Raw genomic sequence first — 18,301 nt, 5'->3', positions numbered from 1 at the left:
TTATAATTATTTATGTACCATATAAAAATAAAAGATGTTATTTATTTCAGAACTTTTAAATTGTCACTTTGGAAAAAAAACAATGCTTAATTAATCCAAAACAGTAAAATAACATCAGTATACTATATAACGCTCTGCACCACAACAGACAAACGCAAACTGTATTTTACACCGTTTATTCTTCCACATGCTTTACATCGAGGCTGTGTTATCGATTTTTATCTTCACAGCGAGTGAATCGAGAAATATTGAAAATTTGAATAGTGGTTGGATTTAAATTGCTCAGGCGTGCACAATTCAAAGTGTCATTACATAATTTTTACGGAACATTATAGAGAAATGAATTATCTACACAGGTATGTAAATATTATTGCAATCCATTGATATTAAGTGTCTGATATAGGGGCTTGAATGACAATGTTGCGCACAAAATAGACAAAGAAGGAAAACTTTCCACCATTGTTGAGTCCTTCCCTGGTTGTACGCTCCAAATATTACCAATATAAAACATAGCTTAATATTTGAGAGCGTCAACAAGTTGGACTAAAGGAAACCCCACCTGTCCATTATGGTGACCCAAAACTATGGTAACATGCGCTAGCATCAGGATTGTACCCAAGGCGCCTAGGTAAGAAGCGCGTGTACCAACCTCTGCGCTAACCAGACAACGCTATGAGATCAGTAAATACGGATCCTCGTGTATATATGAATAAAGATTGGGTACGACTTATATAGGTACGAATCATGCAAATAGTTTATACGCCCAAGGCGACGCTCTCACCTGAATCTCTGTAAAAGCCACCTGTTTCAGACAAACATGCAAATCCCGCATACATAAACAACTGGTTGTCAATTAATAACACAAATAACAACGGTGTAGAAAGGTCTTTTTCTTTTTAACCACATTACTGTTCTTCATTTTATGGACAAAAACCTACACCCCACAATAAGTCATCTACAGAGGGGCTATTGTCGACATTAAAAAAATACTCAAAAAAATTATTGCAAGAGTACTTCCCCTTCACGAAAGCTTATACCAGAGAACTATAAAATACAAATGATCAAATTATTTTTTTTAAATCAAAATCTTAACTCATAACAGAGATATTCAAGTTTGAAAAGTGTTGCATTAGAAAAGTATCCAAGTGTAAATTATTATTAAGTTTTTTATCATAAAAACATTTCAATTGCACTGCATCGTTTACTTTATATTGCAAACGATAAATTAGAGCCTTTGTAAAACATCAATAAGCGACAAGCACCCTTTATAGTAAATGACGAATAATCTATTCAATTATCTCTAATGAGATTAATTATTATCAGTCTCTTAATCAATCAGGTTGCTGGGTGGAAATTAGGGATCACAATACAGAGGTCCTCCGCCAGTTAGGTCTGTTGTGGGCTGCTGAGAGTAGCTCATTAATGGGGGCGGGACCTCCAATCTTTCACATTGTCCTGCCTGGTGACTTGTCAAAACCAAGCCAACTTTCATCAATTGACGGTCGCCATAAGGGGCTCTTGTGGGCAAACAAGTGCTGCTGTCATGTTCTGGACGAACCTTGTTGGTCCTGTGCTCTTTGTAGGAGATGCGGAGCGGTCTATTGAGACACATGTGTTCAAAGACCTGTATCCTGCGTTATTGTCCACATTAAGCGTCCATGTCTTGCAGCCGTACAGAAGGATGGAGACTATGAGGGACTTGTAGAGTCAGTACTTGGTGTTGAAGCTGATGGAGCTGCTTGTCATATACCTGCTCAGGCTCGCGTCACTGCATTCACCTGGGCAATTTTTGTTCGGAAATTAACCATGTTGGATATTGTACAAGTTTGCTTCTAAATACTTGAAGCTGGTCACTTCTTTAAGCTTCTTACCATTCATGGTATTCTTTTTACTTTTCACCTTTTTTTCTCGACTTCTCCATGCTGACCTTCATCCCATATTCTCCTCTTCTGTCAAATAGTCTTTTGGTGAGGTATTAGAGAGCAGACATCCATGAAGGACGCCCACTGTTGTCTTGAAGAAGTCATCCATTTGTACATTGATAAGTACTGCACTGCTGCCATTTCCATAGAGTCCTATAATGACCTGCACCAGCTCTTGGTCAATATTGAAACCTGTCAGAATTGCCATAGGCCCTCATGCTAAACGAGATTGAAAGCTTTTTTGAAGTCGATGAAGTTGTGAAAAAGCTAACATAGGTGTTGCACGTGTTTCTCAATGATGATTCTGCAGTTCAGATTTGTTTCACTGTGCTGCGCCCAGCTCTTAATACAGCCTGCTCTTTAGCCAGCAGTTCCTCGGCCTTGCTTTTGAATCAATTGAGGATGATGCGTAGCATGACTAATGGAATGGTTGATGATGCTGATGGTTCGGCAAAAGTGAGGAGATGACCAGAAACTTGGTCAGCTTTTTTGCCACTTTTCATCCTCCCAGATCCTGTGGCACAGTGCTGTAATTGCTGCAGTCATTGCCTATCCTCCATGCTTAATCAGAAGGGACCTTGTCCACTACTGGAGATTTTCTTGCCTTAAGATTACGCAATGCCTCCTCCACCTTTAGTATGAGAGGACTTTCATTGTCAGTTTTTGGAATCATCCTATATGAGACTGGGGTCTTGTTGAATCGGGCGGTCATTGAGGTAACAGCAGTGTTTGGTCCACTTGTTCAGTACTGTGGGCCCCTTGGTCAGAGGTTCCCATCGGCATCTGCTATAACACTGGCCTTGTGCTGACTGGTTTTCATGAGAGTCTTGAGGGTGCTGTAGGCTTTCTCACTGCTGCTTTTGGTCATTTCTTTGACAATGCTCCTCAATCCATTCTTCACTAGCCTCTTTCATCTTCTTCCTTACCTCCAGAATTGCTGTCTGGTCATTTGTTATTAAGGTCAAGCTGGTGTACTTCTAATGCCTCATCTCCATGATCTCGGTCATCTTCCTGCGCTCTCTCCCAAGAATATCTTCAGCCGATGACAGAAGAACTTCATTGGTGATGTTGGTGATGGTGTTAATATCATTGTATAAGATGTTTAGAGCTGCAAACTTGCCACCTATATGTGCTTTAAATCTTGCAATGCCCCTGCTATCTCTGGATCTTTAATTTTCTCTAAGTGAAATCTAATGCAAGGGCTCATTGTGATGTGCTTGTTCTTTAATTTCAGCTTGATGATGGTTTGTCACTGCAAATGCGTGCACAAGAAAATGTTCTTGTGTTCGCCCTGTTGATGCTGGACTTGAACCTTTGCGGCGCCAGTGAGAAATCAATTTGGCTGTGTACTTGCCCATATGGGGCATTCCAGGTTGCTGTTCATGACGGTTTTTGTGGGTGCAGATTATCAAACTCAAGAAATCATATCCCTCTGTCGTTGGTCTTTTGTATGCCAAATCTTGGTAGGCGCCTGGTCCAAATATTTGCATTTCAGTTGCCTTCTTGAGACTGGGGGTGCAACTGATGATGCTGTTGACTATCACAATTAAGCAACCTGTGACGATATTTGGAATCATTAAAAGCTTGAAAGGGGATGTTAATGCATGTTCAGGCTAATAATTAAGAATTGCCTGTAAATTTCAGATTAAAACTATTTGCTCACACTATTGAACCACTATAAACGCGTAAGGGTGAAATTTAGACATAATAAAATGCGTTCATGAAGAATTTCTGCGAAAAATTGATGTCACACAAAAGTTATCCATGATTCATGTTCTATGGTGAGCTTTCTAGTAATGTATGCAGTAACATGAAAGGCTTCTAGAGTAGGATCTTGTTCACTAACGAAATTAAATATTAAAAGAAAAAGTATGGTGTTATTTCCAACATTAAGTCAACAAACTTTAAGTGGACCTTAAAGGGGCCTTTTCACAGATTTTGGCATGTTTTGAAGTTTGTCATTAAATGCTTTATATTGATAAATGTAAACATTGGATCTAAAAAGCTCCAGTTAAAATCAAGAATACAATTAAAAAAAGAAAAAAAAGTAACCCTCAGCAGGGCTCGAACCACTGACCCCTGGAGTCCTGGAGTAAAATGTCTATCACTAAGACCACTCGGCTATGTTTCCTGATACAAATTCTCGTAGTTTAACAAAATACAACGACAACAACAGAACTCTCCAAATTGTTCATTAGTTTCGCGTTGCAACGCTTTATAATTTTCAGGTTTTTAAATCGTCAAAAGAAGCATATAATGGCTATTTTAGAGCATGGTAAATGTTCAGTATTACTGTTTCTTTACAAATATCTTAACTAAAACGAAAATTTGCGAATCTGAAACAACTTTTTTCAATTTTGTCAATTTACCCAAACCTGAAAAGGCCCCTTTAAAATAAAACGAATCTTAAATGACAGAGTTAACTCCAATATGTGACGTATTACGTAGCATATGTCGGCTATTATGATGTGGCATAAGTCGCCAGAAGCTTTCAAAATGTATTGGGAATGACTTCATTTATCTTAAATCTTGAGAGAAGTTAAGTAAGGTGGGTTCATAATCTTGCTCTCTTTTGCATAATATCCCTCTCTGTAGACAATCTGAAAGAATTTGTTCCTATTTTATTAAGGTTTTATTACATAGCAAAGAATTGCAGATTGTTTATTACATCAGCAATTCAAAAAGTACAGAACAACTGAGAGCACATACATATATCAGTAGCTGGCTACCTGCCTACTTGAATTTCCATTATCAACACCTAAACAATTAATGTTTAGTAAAAAACTTGAGAATTGCAGCTTCGATTACTGTCCGGTGTAAACAGTTAACACCGGACAGTAATCGAAGCCGCAATTCTCAAGTTTGTTTCTTATATCATCGCTTTTAGCCGGCAGGAAACTAGATCAGGGCAAATGAATGACCATTTCACTGATATTCAGTAAAAACTTTATGGTATCAGCTATCAAAGGAGTCGACGGTTGAACCTGTCATCAAATCCATGATCAAGATGTTAGCACACAAGATATTAAGTCACCATTTCTCTCAAGATATTAAGTCACCATTTCTCTATCACTTATTTTCTGAACATTTGAATATGTTTATTTGTTAAATGACTTTTCACTTAGTTTTTACACTCTATCACATAGTGTGTTTGGCTCTTTTTGCAAAATACAGTGCACGATTAAGAACAAACACCCTAGTAGACATTAAACTCTTATTTTAATTCAAAATTTTGACGAATTGTGTATTATAATAACTGAGAAATAATATAAAAAAAACAGAAGTGTTGCGTTAGGAGTAGGACTGAGTGTGTACTAATTGGTGGTCACACATACTTCACCGTTTCTCTTACAAGATGGCTGATTCGTGAGTGCATGACATTGCAGGACATGCATTATACAAACTCTTTTATCAATTAAATTGATTATGCATCAGTGTAAAAAAAAACATATTGAAATCTTTTTAATTTTATGAATCGTTGAAATCGCGAGAATTTGACATGTCATAAAGGTCACACTTGTGAGGTAAAACATAGTAATGTTGCAGCTTATTAAATAAATAACATCCCTATTGTGAAAATAACAAAGCCTTTTGTGAAAATGATAATGTTGATCATGTAGAAATTACTTGCCATGGGACATACATGTACTTAATATAAAAAACAAATGTTCATAAAATTTGCACAACTTATGTGCTATCCCACCTTAAAATATAAAGAAAATGTCGCCATGAAAAGGTAAACAATCACATTCAGAATGTATATGTTCCTTGAAATATTAACAAAATGTCACCGAATAGGTAATCGTTCACATTCAGAATGTAACTTTTGACCTATAATGCTACAAATAACCAGCCTGAAAAGTAACACCAGATTTATAAGGTTACATTTCAATAGACTCCTTGCTTTTCATTTTCAGTAGAGTTCAGATTTTACAAAACAAGACAACAATGGTTAATACATGTTTAATAAATATGTTGTATAACATGCACCCGTAAAAAACAAAGTTAACAAATTATCAAGTAATATAAAAACAAATACTAATAATATCGTTAATGTATTTTGGAAGCATAGTTTTACGTTAAATTTGCATTTATTTTGACATCGAACTACACTTCAAATAACACAACAATCAGCACCAGGCAATAAACATAGAAAAAAAAAATAGAGAATATTGGGATATTAGGTTACCTGGTTATCAGGCTGATTTAAAGGCATGTGACAGGATAAAGTTCAATAAATGCCCAAAGGTAGCACGTGGCCATTCAGGTAGTGATGTACAGGCAGTGAATATTTATGAAATCAAAAAAACCCACAGTTATGCAGCACAAGTCTGGTGCACCTGCAGGTCATCTATTGAGTCTCAGTCTGGTAACATTGGGCTAAATGCATGTGCATAAAGTGTCATCCCAGATAAGCGAGTGCAGTATGAACAGTCTACACAGGCTAATAGGGACATCACTTTCCCTCTACACTCAATTTTCTTTTGAAAGAGACATCCTTCAAACGAAAAGTTCCATAAAAGCGTAAAGTTTTATCGCTGATAAGCTTGTGCGGACCACACTTTGCACATGCATTAAGCCCAGGTTTGCAGGACAAGGCTCCATTACACATGGTCAAAATTTTATTATACATGATATGCGAGAAAAAAAAATCTAATAACAATAATATTATTGATGTAGACAATAGAGACCCCTTGAACATAAACACTGTGAAAACCCTCCAAATCAAAAACCTCTACAAAAAGGAGTATTTGTCAGGTCCCATTTATCTACCTTTATAAACATATGCACAATATCTACGCAAAACCAGAATACCCTAAAGTTTTTGGGACAATGTTCCACAAAGGTATTGGAGTATGAGCATGAGTGTTCTTTACGCATTTGCACAGCAAATTGTATTTGAAGTCTTACATAAAATAAGTCATTTCTTTAACAGCTTGCATGTTTCCACAATTGCTATACAAACAGTTTCACATTTAATAATATGATTGGTTTCTGTCACGAATGATGTCTACCAGTATATGCAACATGTGAGGTCTTTATCAAAAAGGGCTCATGTGAGACTAAAACCTGCTAACTAAACAACTATGCCAATGGAGACATTTTTATAAACATGTGCAGATTATTTAAATATTGCACTTTTACTTTAAACATAAAATTCTACAGAAACACCACATTCCTTAATGATTGATTCTTCAAATGTGCTGCATTTCAAGCCCAGTTATTTCCACTTGTTACAGATGTTAGCAACTGATGATCAATTGTCTTTGTATCTAATAGAATTCATTATCGTCCACCATGGATTAAGAACTGTTCTGCCACTTGTTACAAATATTGACCACTGCAGGCTGGTTCATACAGGTCAAGCACTGTTCTGCCACTTGTTACAAATATTGACCACTGCAGGCTGGTTCATACAGGTCAAGCACTGTTCTTCTCCAGGCACTTGTAACAGATATTGACCACTGCATGCTGGTTCATACCTGTCATGCACTATTCTTCTCTAGTCACTTGTTACAGATATTGACCACTGCAGGCTGGTTCATACCTGTCAAGCACTATTCTTCTCCAGTCACTTGTTACAGATATTGACCACTGCAGGCTGGTTCATACTGGTCAAGCACTATTCTTCTCCAGTCACTTGTTACAGATATTGACCACTGCAGGCTGGTTCATTCTGGTCAAGCACTGTTCTGTTCCAGCCACTTGTTACAGATATTGACCACGGCAGGCTGGTTCATACAGGTCAAGCACTATTCTGCTCTAGTCACTTGTTACAGATATTGACCACTGCAGGCTGGTTCATACTGGTCAAGCACTGTTATTGTCCATAATGGATTAAACACTGTTCTGACACTTGTGACAGATATCGACCACTGCAGGCTGGTTCATACGGGTCAAGCACTGTTCTGTTCCAGCCACTTGTTACAAATATTGACCACTGCCGGTTGGTTCATACTCTTGGCTGCTCGTAAAATTCTTCTCACTTCCTCTGTTCGACCGTCCTTCACCGCCAGCAGGTAGGCAGACTTGAGCTTCCCACACAGAATGTATGCGTTGATCTAAAACATACCAGTTGACAACAATCATTCAAATAAATGTCATTCAAATATAACAATTATGATTATTTTAATAACTCATATACTTAACATGTTTTGGCAATTTACCGTATTTTTCTGGGTATAAGACACACCAAAATATAACAAGCACATCAACTATCATATCATATTTTCAACCAAGTTAGACCATGAAATGTTTAATGTTCTCTAAATGTTACAGACCATATTTTGCAAATCAGTATGTACTTAGAAGCCTTAGGTACGGTATGGAAAGACAACCACTGCCTGTTGCAGCAGACGACAAATGCTATATAGAGCATCTGCTAGGAAAGATAACCACCACATTTGCCTGTTCATAGTTCACCACTGGTACACTGCAGAGGGTTTATATGACTTATAGTGTTTAACAGCTTGTAAGAGGAGATTGGCCAATCTAGTGTTTATCATTGAAATCTGTACATATTGGCTGCTTTCAGGGAAAACGGGGCTTAATCCATGTCAAATAAGATTAGCCTGTACATACTGATTAGCCTGTGCAATGCGCACAAGCTAATCAAGGACGACATTTTACAACAGCGAACACCTAAAGTGCCTTCAGCTCTTTTATTTATTTCAAATCATTGATGCCTGTTCAAAGTGATGGCTGTTAAATTTTGTTAAACATGTGTCATCTCAAGCTTGAAAATCATTTGTCCCATTGCAGAAGAATCTGTGTATATTTTCTACATTACATACCTATTAACTTTGATATTTATAATAATGTATTGTTTTAATCAATACTTAAGATTCAGTCCAGTGTGATACTTTTGGTTATAGACCATATAGGCAAAGAGTTGCACTCACACATGTTAATCTATTTTGTCAAAACATCGCTGTCTACAACCTAGGTCAATAGACCTGCTGAGCATGTTTCACCAAACCCAACAATAAATCAATTTTTGTCCGAAATTTTCTGTTCAATCATACAGATAACAATAACTACTTATCTGAAAGGCCGCAACAACATAGGTACATTGTGTTTGATTTTAATTATCAGGAAATGTCAATTCCACATCATTTGTAATATATATTTTTGTTGAAATGCGCCATTTAACTTTTAAGACATTAAAGATCTCAATGCTCTCTACGCAAGTTTTTATTTAAAAAACAAAACAACCATGTTTTTATGCAGATGACATTTTAATAACATGTACAGCATAATTTTTGCACCCTTTTAATCAGGACAAAGTTTAAGAAATACACAAGCACTATTTACTTGAAGGTAGAATTTCTTCACAACGATTTACTTTTTAATTTTTTTAAAAGTATAATTGCATAGTTGACAAAAAGCTAGTTTCATATATGGTATCTTAATAGTAAAATTCTTGTATCGCATAAACATTTCATAAAACAAACATAATTCTGCTTAAGAACATAGAAGTGGCACACATTTTCTTACCACAATCCATCTATCTGTAAAACAGACATATTAATGATTACACATAAACACCTTATTTCTAACTCTATAACTCTATAAAAAATGTTTTCATCTAGACAGAGCCTCATGTCTTACTCTTTAACTCTATAATAATGTTTACATCTAGACAGAGCCTCATGTCTTACTCTATAACTCTATTATAATATTTAAATCTAGACAAAGCCTAATGTCTTACTCTTTAACTCTATTATCATGTTTACATCTAGACAGAGCCTCATGTCTTACTCTATCACTCTATTACCGGTATAATGTTTTCATCTAGACAGAGCCTCATGTCTTACTCTATAACTCTATTATCATGTTTACATCTAGACAGAGCCTCATGTCTTACTCTATCACTCTATTATCTTGTGTTCATCTAGACAGAGCCTTATATTTTACTCTATTACTCTTTTATCATGTGTTCATCTAGACAGAGCCTCATGTTTCACTCTATTACTCTATTATCATGTGAACATCTACACAGAGTCTCATGTCTAACTGTATAACTCTATTATTAAGTGTACATCTAGACTGAACCTCATGTTTTTCTCTATAACTCTATCATAATGTTTTCATCTAGACAGAGCCTCGTGTTTTACTCTATAACTCTATTATAATGTGCACATCTAGACAGAGCCTCATGTCTTACTCTATAACTCTATCATAATGTTAACATCTAGACAGAGCCTCATGTCTTACTCTATAACTCTATTATAATGTTAACATCTATACAGAACGTCATGTCTTACTCTATAACTCTGTAATAATGTGTACATCTAAACAGAGCCTCATGTTTTACTCTATCACTCTATTATAATGTTTTTATCTAGACAGAGCCTCCTGTCTTACCCTTTAACTCTATTATCATGTGCACATCTATCCAGAGCCTCGTGTCTTCTATTATAATGTTAACATCTAGACAGAGCTTCATGTCTTACTCTATAACTCTATTATAATGTTTTTTTATCTAGATAGAGCCACATGTCTTACTCTTTAACTCTATTATAATGTGTACATCTAGACAGAGCCTCATGTTTTACTCTATCACTCTATTATAATGTTTTTATCTAGACAGAGCCTCATGTCTTACTTTATAACTCTATTACCGGTATCATGTGTACATCTAGACAGAGCCTCATGTCTTCTATTAAAATGTTAACATCTAGACAGAGCTTCATGTCTTACTCTATAACTCTATTATCATGTGTTTATCAAGACAGAGCCTCGTGTCTTACTCTATAACTCTATTATAATGTGTACATCTAGACAGAGCCTCATGTCTTACTCTATAACTCTATTATCATGTGTACATCTAGACAGAGCCTCGTATCTTACTCTATAACTATATTATAATGTTTTCATCTAGACAGAGCCTCATGTCTTACTCTATAACTCTATTATAATATGCACATCTAGACAGAGCCTCATGTCTTACTCTATAACTCTATTATCATGTGTATTTCAAGACAGAGCCTCGTGTGTTACTCTATAACTCTTTTAGAATGTGTACATCTAGACAGAGCCTCATGTCTTACTCTATAACTCTATTATAATGTGTACATCTAGACAGAGCCTCATGTCTTACTCTATAACTCTATTATCATGTGTACATCTAGACAGAGCCTCGTATCTTACTCTATAACTATATTATAATGTTTTCATCTAGACAGAGCCTCATGTCTTACTCTATAACTCTATTATAATATGTACATCTAGACAGAGCCTCATGTCTTACTCTATCACTCTATTACCATGTGTACATCTAGACAGAGACATATATCTAACTGTATAACTGTTATAACTTGTACATCTTGACAGAACCTCAAGTCTTAATCTATAACTCTATTATCATGTGAACATCTAGACAGAGCCGAGCCTCATTTCTTACTCTATAACTCTATTATCATGTGTACTTCTGCACAAAGACATATGTCTAACTGTATAACTCTGTCATAATGTGTACATCTAGACAGAGCCAGCCTGACCTTGTTAGCGTCCTTTCTCAGCATTTTGATGATATTCTCTGCCTCCTTTGCCTGAAGTAGTGAAAGTATCTGTGTGAGCAAACTATCAGCAGACAATCATTCAACATAAGCTGCTCTGTGAGGAAAGGGGTTTAAATGCATTTGCCTTAATTCGTCCCAGATTAGCCTGTGTGGTCCAGGCTAATCAGTGACAACACTCTCTGCCTTAAGTGGATTTTGATTGGAACAGACGAAAAATACCATAAAAGTGGAAAGAGTTGTCCCTGATGTAATAATGATGATGATGTTCAATGGTGTACTTCTGTATGCGATTATATACCATCTGAAGTAGAAATTCTGAGGATATTGAGATGCAGATTCATAAATACAGGTTCATGGATATTGTAAATGTTACAAACTCTTCAGTTAATTGATTGTGAAGGCCCATATTCAAAGAGTTAAATAAGCAATAACCAGTAAACAAAATACAGACTATTACATGTTAGTTAATGCTGATTATTTAGGATGTGGTAGGTAAAACAAAAAGGAAGGCATACAAACACTAACACTATTCGGTGACCAATGCCACAGTTCTTCTCCAAAATCAACACTGATTATCATGTTTACATGATTTTCTCACGACAAAAAATTCAGTTTAAAATAGCAAAAACAAGAGGGCCAAGATGGCCCTAGTTCGCTCACCTGAGAGGAGTCGGTTCATTCAATCTTTACCAAACGTCAAACTTGACCTAGATATTGTCCAGACAAACATCCTGGTCAAGTTTCATCATTATTGAACCAAAACTCTGGTATATGGAGTGATTTTGTTTTTGTAAGATTTGACCTGGTGACCTATAATTTGAGTTGACCCCCCTTACCAAACATCAAACTTTGCTTACAAAAACTAGGCCTAAGCATTCTTGAGTTATCATCCGGAAACCATTTTACTATTTCGAGTCACTGTGACTCTGACCTTTGACCTAGTGACCTGAAAATCAATAGGGGTCATCTGCCAGTCATGACCAAAGTACCTATGAAGTTTTATGATCCTAGGCCTAACCATCTGTTGGACGAACCAATGGACGGACCAACCGACCGACATGATTAAAACAATATACCCCCTCTTCTTTGAAGGGGGGCATAATAAATATTATTACCAAATTCATAAAATTTGAATCAAATTGTGACCTTCTAGAGTGTTTACAAGGATTTTGTATAATATAATGAAAATTTGAACAATCTAAAGGCAATAACTATGGCATTAATTATGTGATATATATAAAACCAATCTTTTCACCAAGTTTCATGATGATTGGGCAAAAAAATGTGACTTCTAGAGTGTTCACAAGCTTCTTTTACTATATAAATAGGAGAAAACTGCCCCCCCCCCTCGGCAGCCATGTTATTCAACTGACCGGAACCATTTTCAAACTCAACTCTCATATCAAGGAAACAAAATAATGTTCTGACCAAATTTCATGAAAATTGGGCCAAAAATGTGACTTCTAGAGTGTTCACATGTTTTCACTATATACATATAGAGAAAAATGCCCCGCACTGGCGGCCATGTTTTATCACCGACCTGAACCATTTTCAAACAAGTCCGAGATATGAATAAAACCAATGTTTTGACCAACTTTCATGATGATTGGGCTAAAATTGTGACTTCTAGTGTGTTTACAAGGTTTCTATATAGCCAAATAAGGAAAACTGCCCCCCCCCCCCTCTGGCAGCCATATTATTCAACTGACCAGAACCATTTTCGAACTCAACTCTCATATCAAGAAATCAAATGTTCTGACCAAATTTCATGAAAATTGGGCCAAAAATGTGACTTCTAGAGTGTTCACATGTTTTCACTATATACATATAGAGAAAAATGCCCCGCCCACTGGCGGCCATGTTTATCACCGATCTGGACCATTTTCGACTAGTCCGAGGTGTCAATAAAACCAATGTTTTGACCAACTTTCATGATGATTGGGCTAAAATTGTGACTTCTAGTGTGTTTACAAGGTTTCTATATAGCCAAATAAGGAAAACTGCCCCCCCCCCCCTGGCAGCCATATTTTTCAACTGACCAGAACCATTTTCGAACTCAACTCTCATATCAAGGAATCAAATGTTCTGACCAAATTTCATGAAAATTGGGCCAAAAATGTGACTTCTAGAGTGTTCACATGTTTTCACTATATACATATAGAGAAAAATGCCCCGCCCACTGGCGGCCATGTTTATCACCGATCTGGATCATTTTCGAACTCGTCCGAGGTGTCAATAAAACCAATGTTTTGACCAACTTTCATGATGATTGGGCAAAAATTGTGACTTCTAGAGTGTTTACAAGGTTTCTCTATACCCAAATAAGGAAAACTGCCCCCCCCCCCCCCCCCTCCTCTGGCAGCCCTGTTATTCAACTGATCGGAACCATTTTCGAACTCAACTCTCATATCAAGGAAACAAAATAATGTTCTGACCAAATTTCATGAAAATTGAGCCAAAAATATGACTTCTAGAGTGTTTACATGTTTTCACTATATACATATAGAGAAAAATGCCCCGCCCACTGGCGGCCATGTTTTTTCACCGATCTGAACCATTTTCGAACTCGTCCGAGATATCAATAAAACCAATGTTTTGACCAACTTTCATGATGATTGGGCAAAAATTGTGACTTCTAGAGTGTTTACAAGGTTTCTCTATAGCCAAATAACGAAAACTGCCCCCCCCTCCTCTGGCAGCCATGTTATTCAACTGACCGGAACCATTTTTGATCTCAACTCTCATATCAAGGAAACAAAATAATGTTTTGACCAAATTTCATGAAAATTGGGCCAAAAATGTGACTTCTAGAGTGTTCACATGTCTTCACTATATACATATAGAGAAAAATGCCCCGCCCACTGGCGGCCATGTTTTTTCACCGATCTGGACCATTTTCGAACTCGTCTGAGATATCAATAAAACCAATGTTTTGACCAACTTTCATGATGATTGGGCAAAAATTGTGACTTCTAGAGTGTTTACAAGGTTTCTCTATAGCCAAATAAGGAAAACTGCCCCGCCCACTGGCAGCCATGTTTTTCAACCACTTTTGAACTCAACCAACATATCATTAAGACAAACATTTTGACAAAGTAACATGAAGATTGGGCATGAAATGTGACTTCTACAGTGATTACATGTTTTTTCTTTTTTTTTGACCTAGTGACCTAGTTTTTGACCTGGCACAACCCAGTTTCAAACTCGACAGAGATTTCATTGGGACAAAGCTTCTGACCAAGTTTCATGAAGATCGGACAATAAATGTGGCCTCTAGAGTGTTTACAAACAAATGTGGACAGACTGGACGACGGAAGGACGGACGACAGACAAAGACCGGTCACAAAAGCTCACCTGAGCAATCAGGTGAGCTAAATATTCAATTAGAAAATTCAAATTTACAATGTGCAATTTTGTTGAATTAACAGGAAAAAATTGGGACAGGAAAAAAGTTCCAAATAGCCATTTATTTGAGATAACTATGTTCAGATAACTATGTTCGAAATAGCTGTCATTAACTGTAGCTTAACAAGAGAGTAAATGTCAAGCTATAACTGCGTAACGTCCATCTTATGTTCAACAGACAGTGGTCAAATGGGTCAAAGCTAGATGTATGAAACATGGCCTGGTCGCTCAAAACATAAAACAGCCAGTTAAGGTCACAGTCTGTTAACTTCAGAACCAAATAAAATTCATTATAAAGCAACTATATTATAAAACATATGCTAATAATTAGATAATACTCATGTGTTTACAATTTACACATATATCAAGGGTTTACAGTTATCTCTCATAAATAACTTAATTCAACAAGAGCTGCATAACGGGTGCCAACGCTCGGCTGCAGGTGCAGTTTAAAATAAATGAAAGCTTGTCAGAATATATTTTTTTAAAGGTCACAGTGACCTTGACCTTTGACCTAGTGACCTAAAAATGGGTGTGGCAGGTAGAAATCATCAAGGTGCAGCTACATATGAAGTTTCAAAGTTGTAGGTGGAAGCACTTTGATTTTAGAGCCAATGTTCAAAAGGTTAACAAAATGTTAAGGTTTTAGCATAACGCGGACAGTAGAAGACACGACACGACGAGCTGGCTATGATAACTCGGGGTTTCTCCAAAAACAGACGAGCTTATAAAATAAGGCGTTTAGTGGCTGTTAAAGTTTTGAACAACCAGGCACGAGACTTTACACGCACCTCCTCGGGTATATCTGCCACAACAATCAGACACGCCCCCAGTATCTCATCCATGACATCATCCGAGCTGTACTCTGTCTTCTCCACGCAGCCTAGCAATCCACGTAGGTTGTCATAGGAACGCAGCTTGGCCATCTCCCTAGCAACATGCGTAAATATCCCAACAGCACCCAGCTTGTATTCCTAGAAAAGACAATATCATTTTATTTATTTCCAGACACTGACAAAAAGAAACACAATAATGACATGAGAATATATACTCCAAAGTAATACGAACATTAAGTGAACCTTTTTCTGGCAAAACTGGGCTCAATGCATGTGCGTAAAGTGTCGTTCCAGATTAGCCTGTGCAGTCTACAAAGGCTAATCAGGGGGGACACTTTCCACTATTATGGAACATTTTGTTAAAAGGAAATCTTTTAAGCAAACATCAAGTATAGGCTGTAAGTGCCATACCTGATAAGCCTGTGTGGACTGCACAGGCTTATCTAGGATGCTAGGATGACCCTTTACACACATGCATTAAGCCCTGATTTCCCAGAGTGAGGTACAGATTATTTCATTTTTCTAGCTGCTGACAAAGCATATCCTCCAATTACCTTGAGTTGAGTGGTAAAGGAAACAGCTAAATAATTGCTGAATTAATTCAAACAATGCCGCAATAAACGATGTACCTTTAAATTTCATATATTTCATTCCCGTTCAACCAATGTCAAAATTGTTTATTTACAGCGTGTTTAACTACGCAAAACCGATAGTTCCATACACACCCGCAAATGACATACACTATGCGCGTTGTTTACCTTGAGTCGAGAGATCAAATCCGAAAAGCGAGAGTACTCAATTGCAATAGGCAGGAGGTCAACAAAACTTCGAAAAGTCGATTCACTGAACAAATTTAGAGAAACTGAAAGATTAATTTAACTTTTTTCATATCTTCTATTTACCATTTAACAAGTTTCTGTTTTAACGGTCAATCTTTTATTGAGCAACATGGACACGAAAAAGTGCTCAAGAGTTCAAAAAGAAATAGCGTTAGCAATTTGTTCAAATAAAATTTTGGCATATATATGTTACTATTAAAAGATGTGATATATAATTATCACCCAATCGGGACAAGGTTTACCCACTGAAAGTGTGTATATCGTCATGTAACCTATTTTCGCGATGTGCGTTCACAGATTGTCCCATGCAACATTTTCTGGGAAATCGTGAAAAAAATTAAAGAATTTTCATTCAAATAAATCAAATACATGAATTTGTTGTGTTTTAACAAGGGCAGTGGTCTGCAATTTATGCGCAAGTTTAATGAAGAGTACCGAACAAGGGCTGTTTGTAAAACATGCATGCCCCCCATATGGGCTGTCCGTTGTAGTGGCAGCCATTGTGTGATTACGTTTTTTGTCACTGTGACCTTGACCTTTGACCTAGTGACCTGAAAATCAATAGGGGTCATCTGCGAGTCACGATCAATGTACCTATGAAGTGTCATGATCCTAGGCAAAAGCGTTCTTGAGTTATCATCCGAAAATCATTTTACTATTTCGGGTCACCGTGACCTTGACCTTTGACCTTGTGACCTCAAAATCAATAGGGTTCATCTGCGAGTCATGATCAATCTACCTATGAAGTTTCATGATCCTAGGCATATGCGTTCTTGACTTATCATCCAAAAACCATTTTACTATTTCGGGTCACCGTGACCTTGACCTTTGACCTAGTGACCTCAAAATCAATAGGGGTCATCTGCGAGTCTTGATCAATCTACCCATGAAGTTTCATGATCCTAGGCGTATGCGTTCATGAGTTATCATCCGGAAACCATTTTACTATTTCGGGTCACCGTGACCTTGACCTTTGACCTAGTGACCTCAAAATTAATAGGGGTCATCTGCGAGTCATGATCAATCTACCCATGAAGTTTTCATGATCCTAGGCGTATGCATTATTGAGTTATCATCGGGAAACCATTTTACTATTTCGGGTCACCGTGACCTTTGACCTAGTGACCTCAAAATCAATAAGGGTCATCTGTGAGTCATGATCAATCTACCCATGAAGTTTCATGATCCCAGGCGTATGCATTCTTGAGTTATCATCCGGAAACCATTTTACTATTTCGGGTCACCGTGACCTTGACCTTTGACCTAGTGACCTCAAAATCAATAGGGGTCATCTGCAAGTCATGATCAACTACCCATGAAGTTTCATGATCCTAGGCGTATGCGTTCATGAGTTATCATCCGGAAACCATTTTACTATTTCGGGTCACCGTGACCTTGACCTTTGACCTAGTGACCTCAAAATCAATAGGGGTCATCTGCGAATCATGATCAATCTACCTATGAAGTTTCATGATCCTAGGCGTATGCGTTCCTGAGTTATCATCCGACAACCACCTGGTGGACGGACCGACCGACCGACCAAACGACCGACCGACATGAGCAAAGCAATATACCCCCTCTTCTTTGAAGGGGGGCATAAAAATGCAAGAAATGGTCGTAAATTTGGACTATTTTAGTTGAAGTAGAATTTTTAAATACAATTAATTTGTGTTTTTCCTTATATTAGTCGTGTCTGTAATTATATTCAAGCGTAGTAATGTTAGTAAAACAAAATACTCGGAGAGCATGCGTGTGAAGTCATCACGAGAGCCGAG

At 37.1% G+C, this 18,301-nt stretch overlaps 2 protein-coding genes across 3 annotated transcripts in view; both read right to left on the bottom strand.

Moving 5' to 3' along the window:
- Positions 1–937, bottom strand: part of LOC127873701 (CLK4-associating serine/arginine rich protein-like) — a 41,950-nt gene extending 41,013 nt beyond the window's left edge. For both annotated transcript variants that reach the window (XM_052417648.1, XM_052417650.1), the window contains exon 1: positions 782–937. The gene's annotated coding sequence lies outside the window, so the exon portion shown is untranslated. The remainder of the gene's footprint in view (positions 1–781) is intronic.
- Positions 938–5,870: 4,933 nt separating this feature from the next.
- The window catches only part of LOC127872157 (zinc finger FYVE domain-containing protein 26-like), a 98,346-nt gene continuing 85,915 nt past the window's right edge, over positions 5,871–18,301 (bottom strand). Inside the window, exons 44-46 of the mRNA XM_052415487.1 lie at positions 15,643–15,825; positions 11,426–11,476; positions 5,871–7,984 (exon numbers count right to left, since the gene is read on the bottom strand). Coding sequence (XP_052271447.1) covers positions 7,820–7,984; positions 11,426–11,476; positions 15,643–15,825 — 399 coding nt within the window. The 3' untranslated portion in view covers positions 5,871–7,819. The remainder of the gene's footprint in view (positions 7,985–11,425; positions 11,477–15,642; positions 15,826–18,301) is intronic.

The sequence above is a fragment of the Dreissena polymorpha genome, chromosome 3 (assembly GCF_020536995.1).
Source record: "Dreissena polymorpha isolate Duluth1 chromosome 3, UMN_Dpol_1.0, whole genome shotgun sequence".
NCBI lineage: Eukaryota > Metazoa > Mollusca > Bivalvia > Myida > Dreissenidae > Dreissena > Dreissena polymorpha.
The sequence above is the reverse complement of the archived record's forward strand: the minus strand, read 5'-3'. Positions and strand labels throughout refer to the sequence as shown.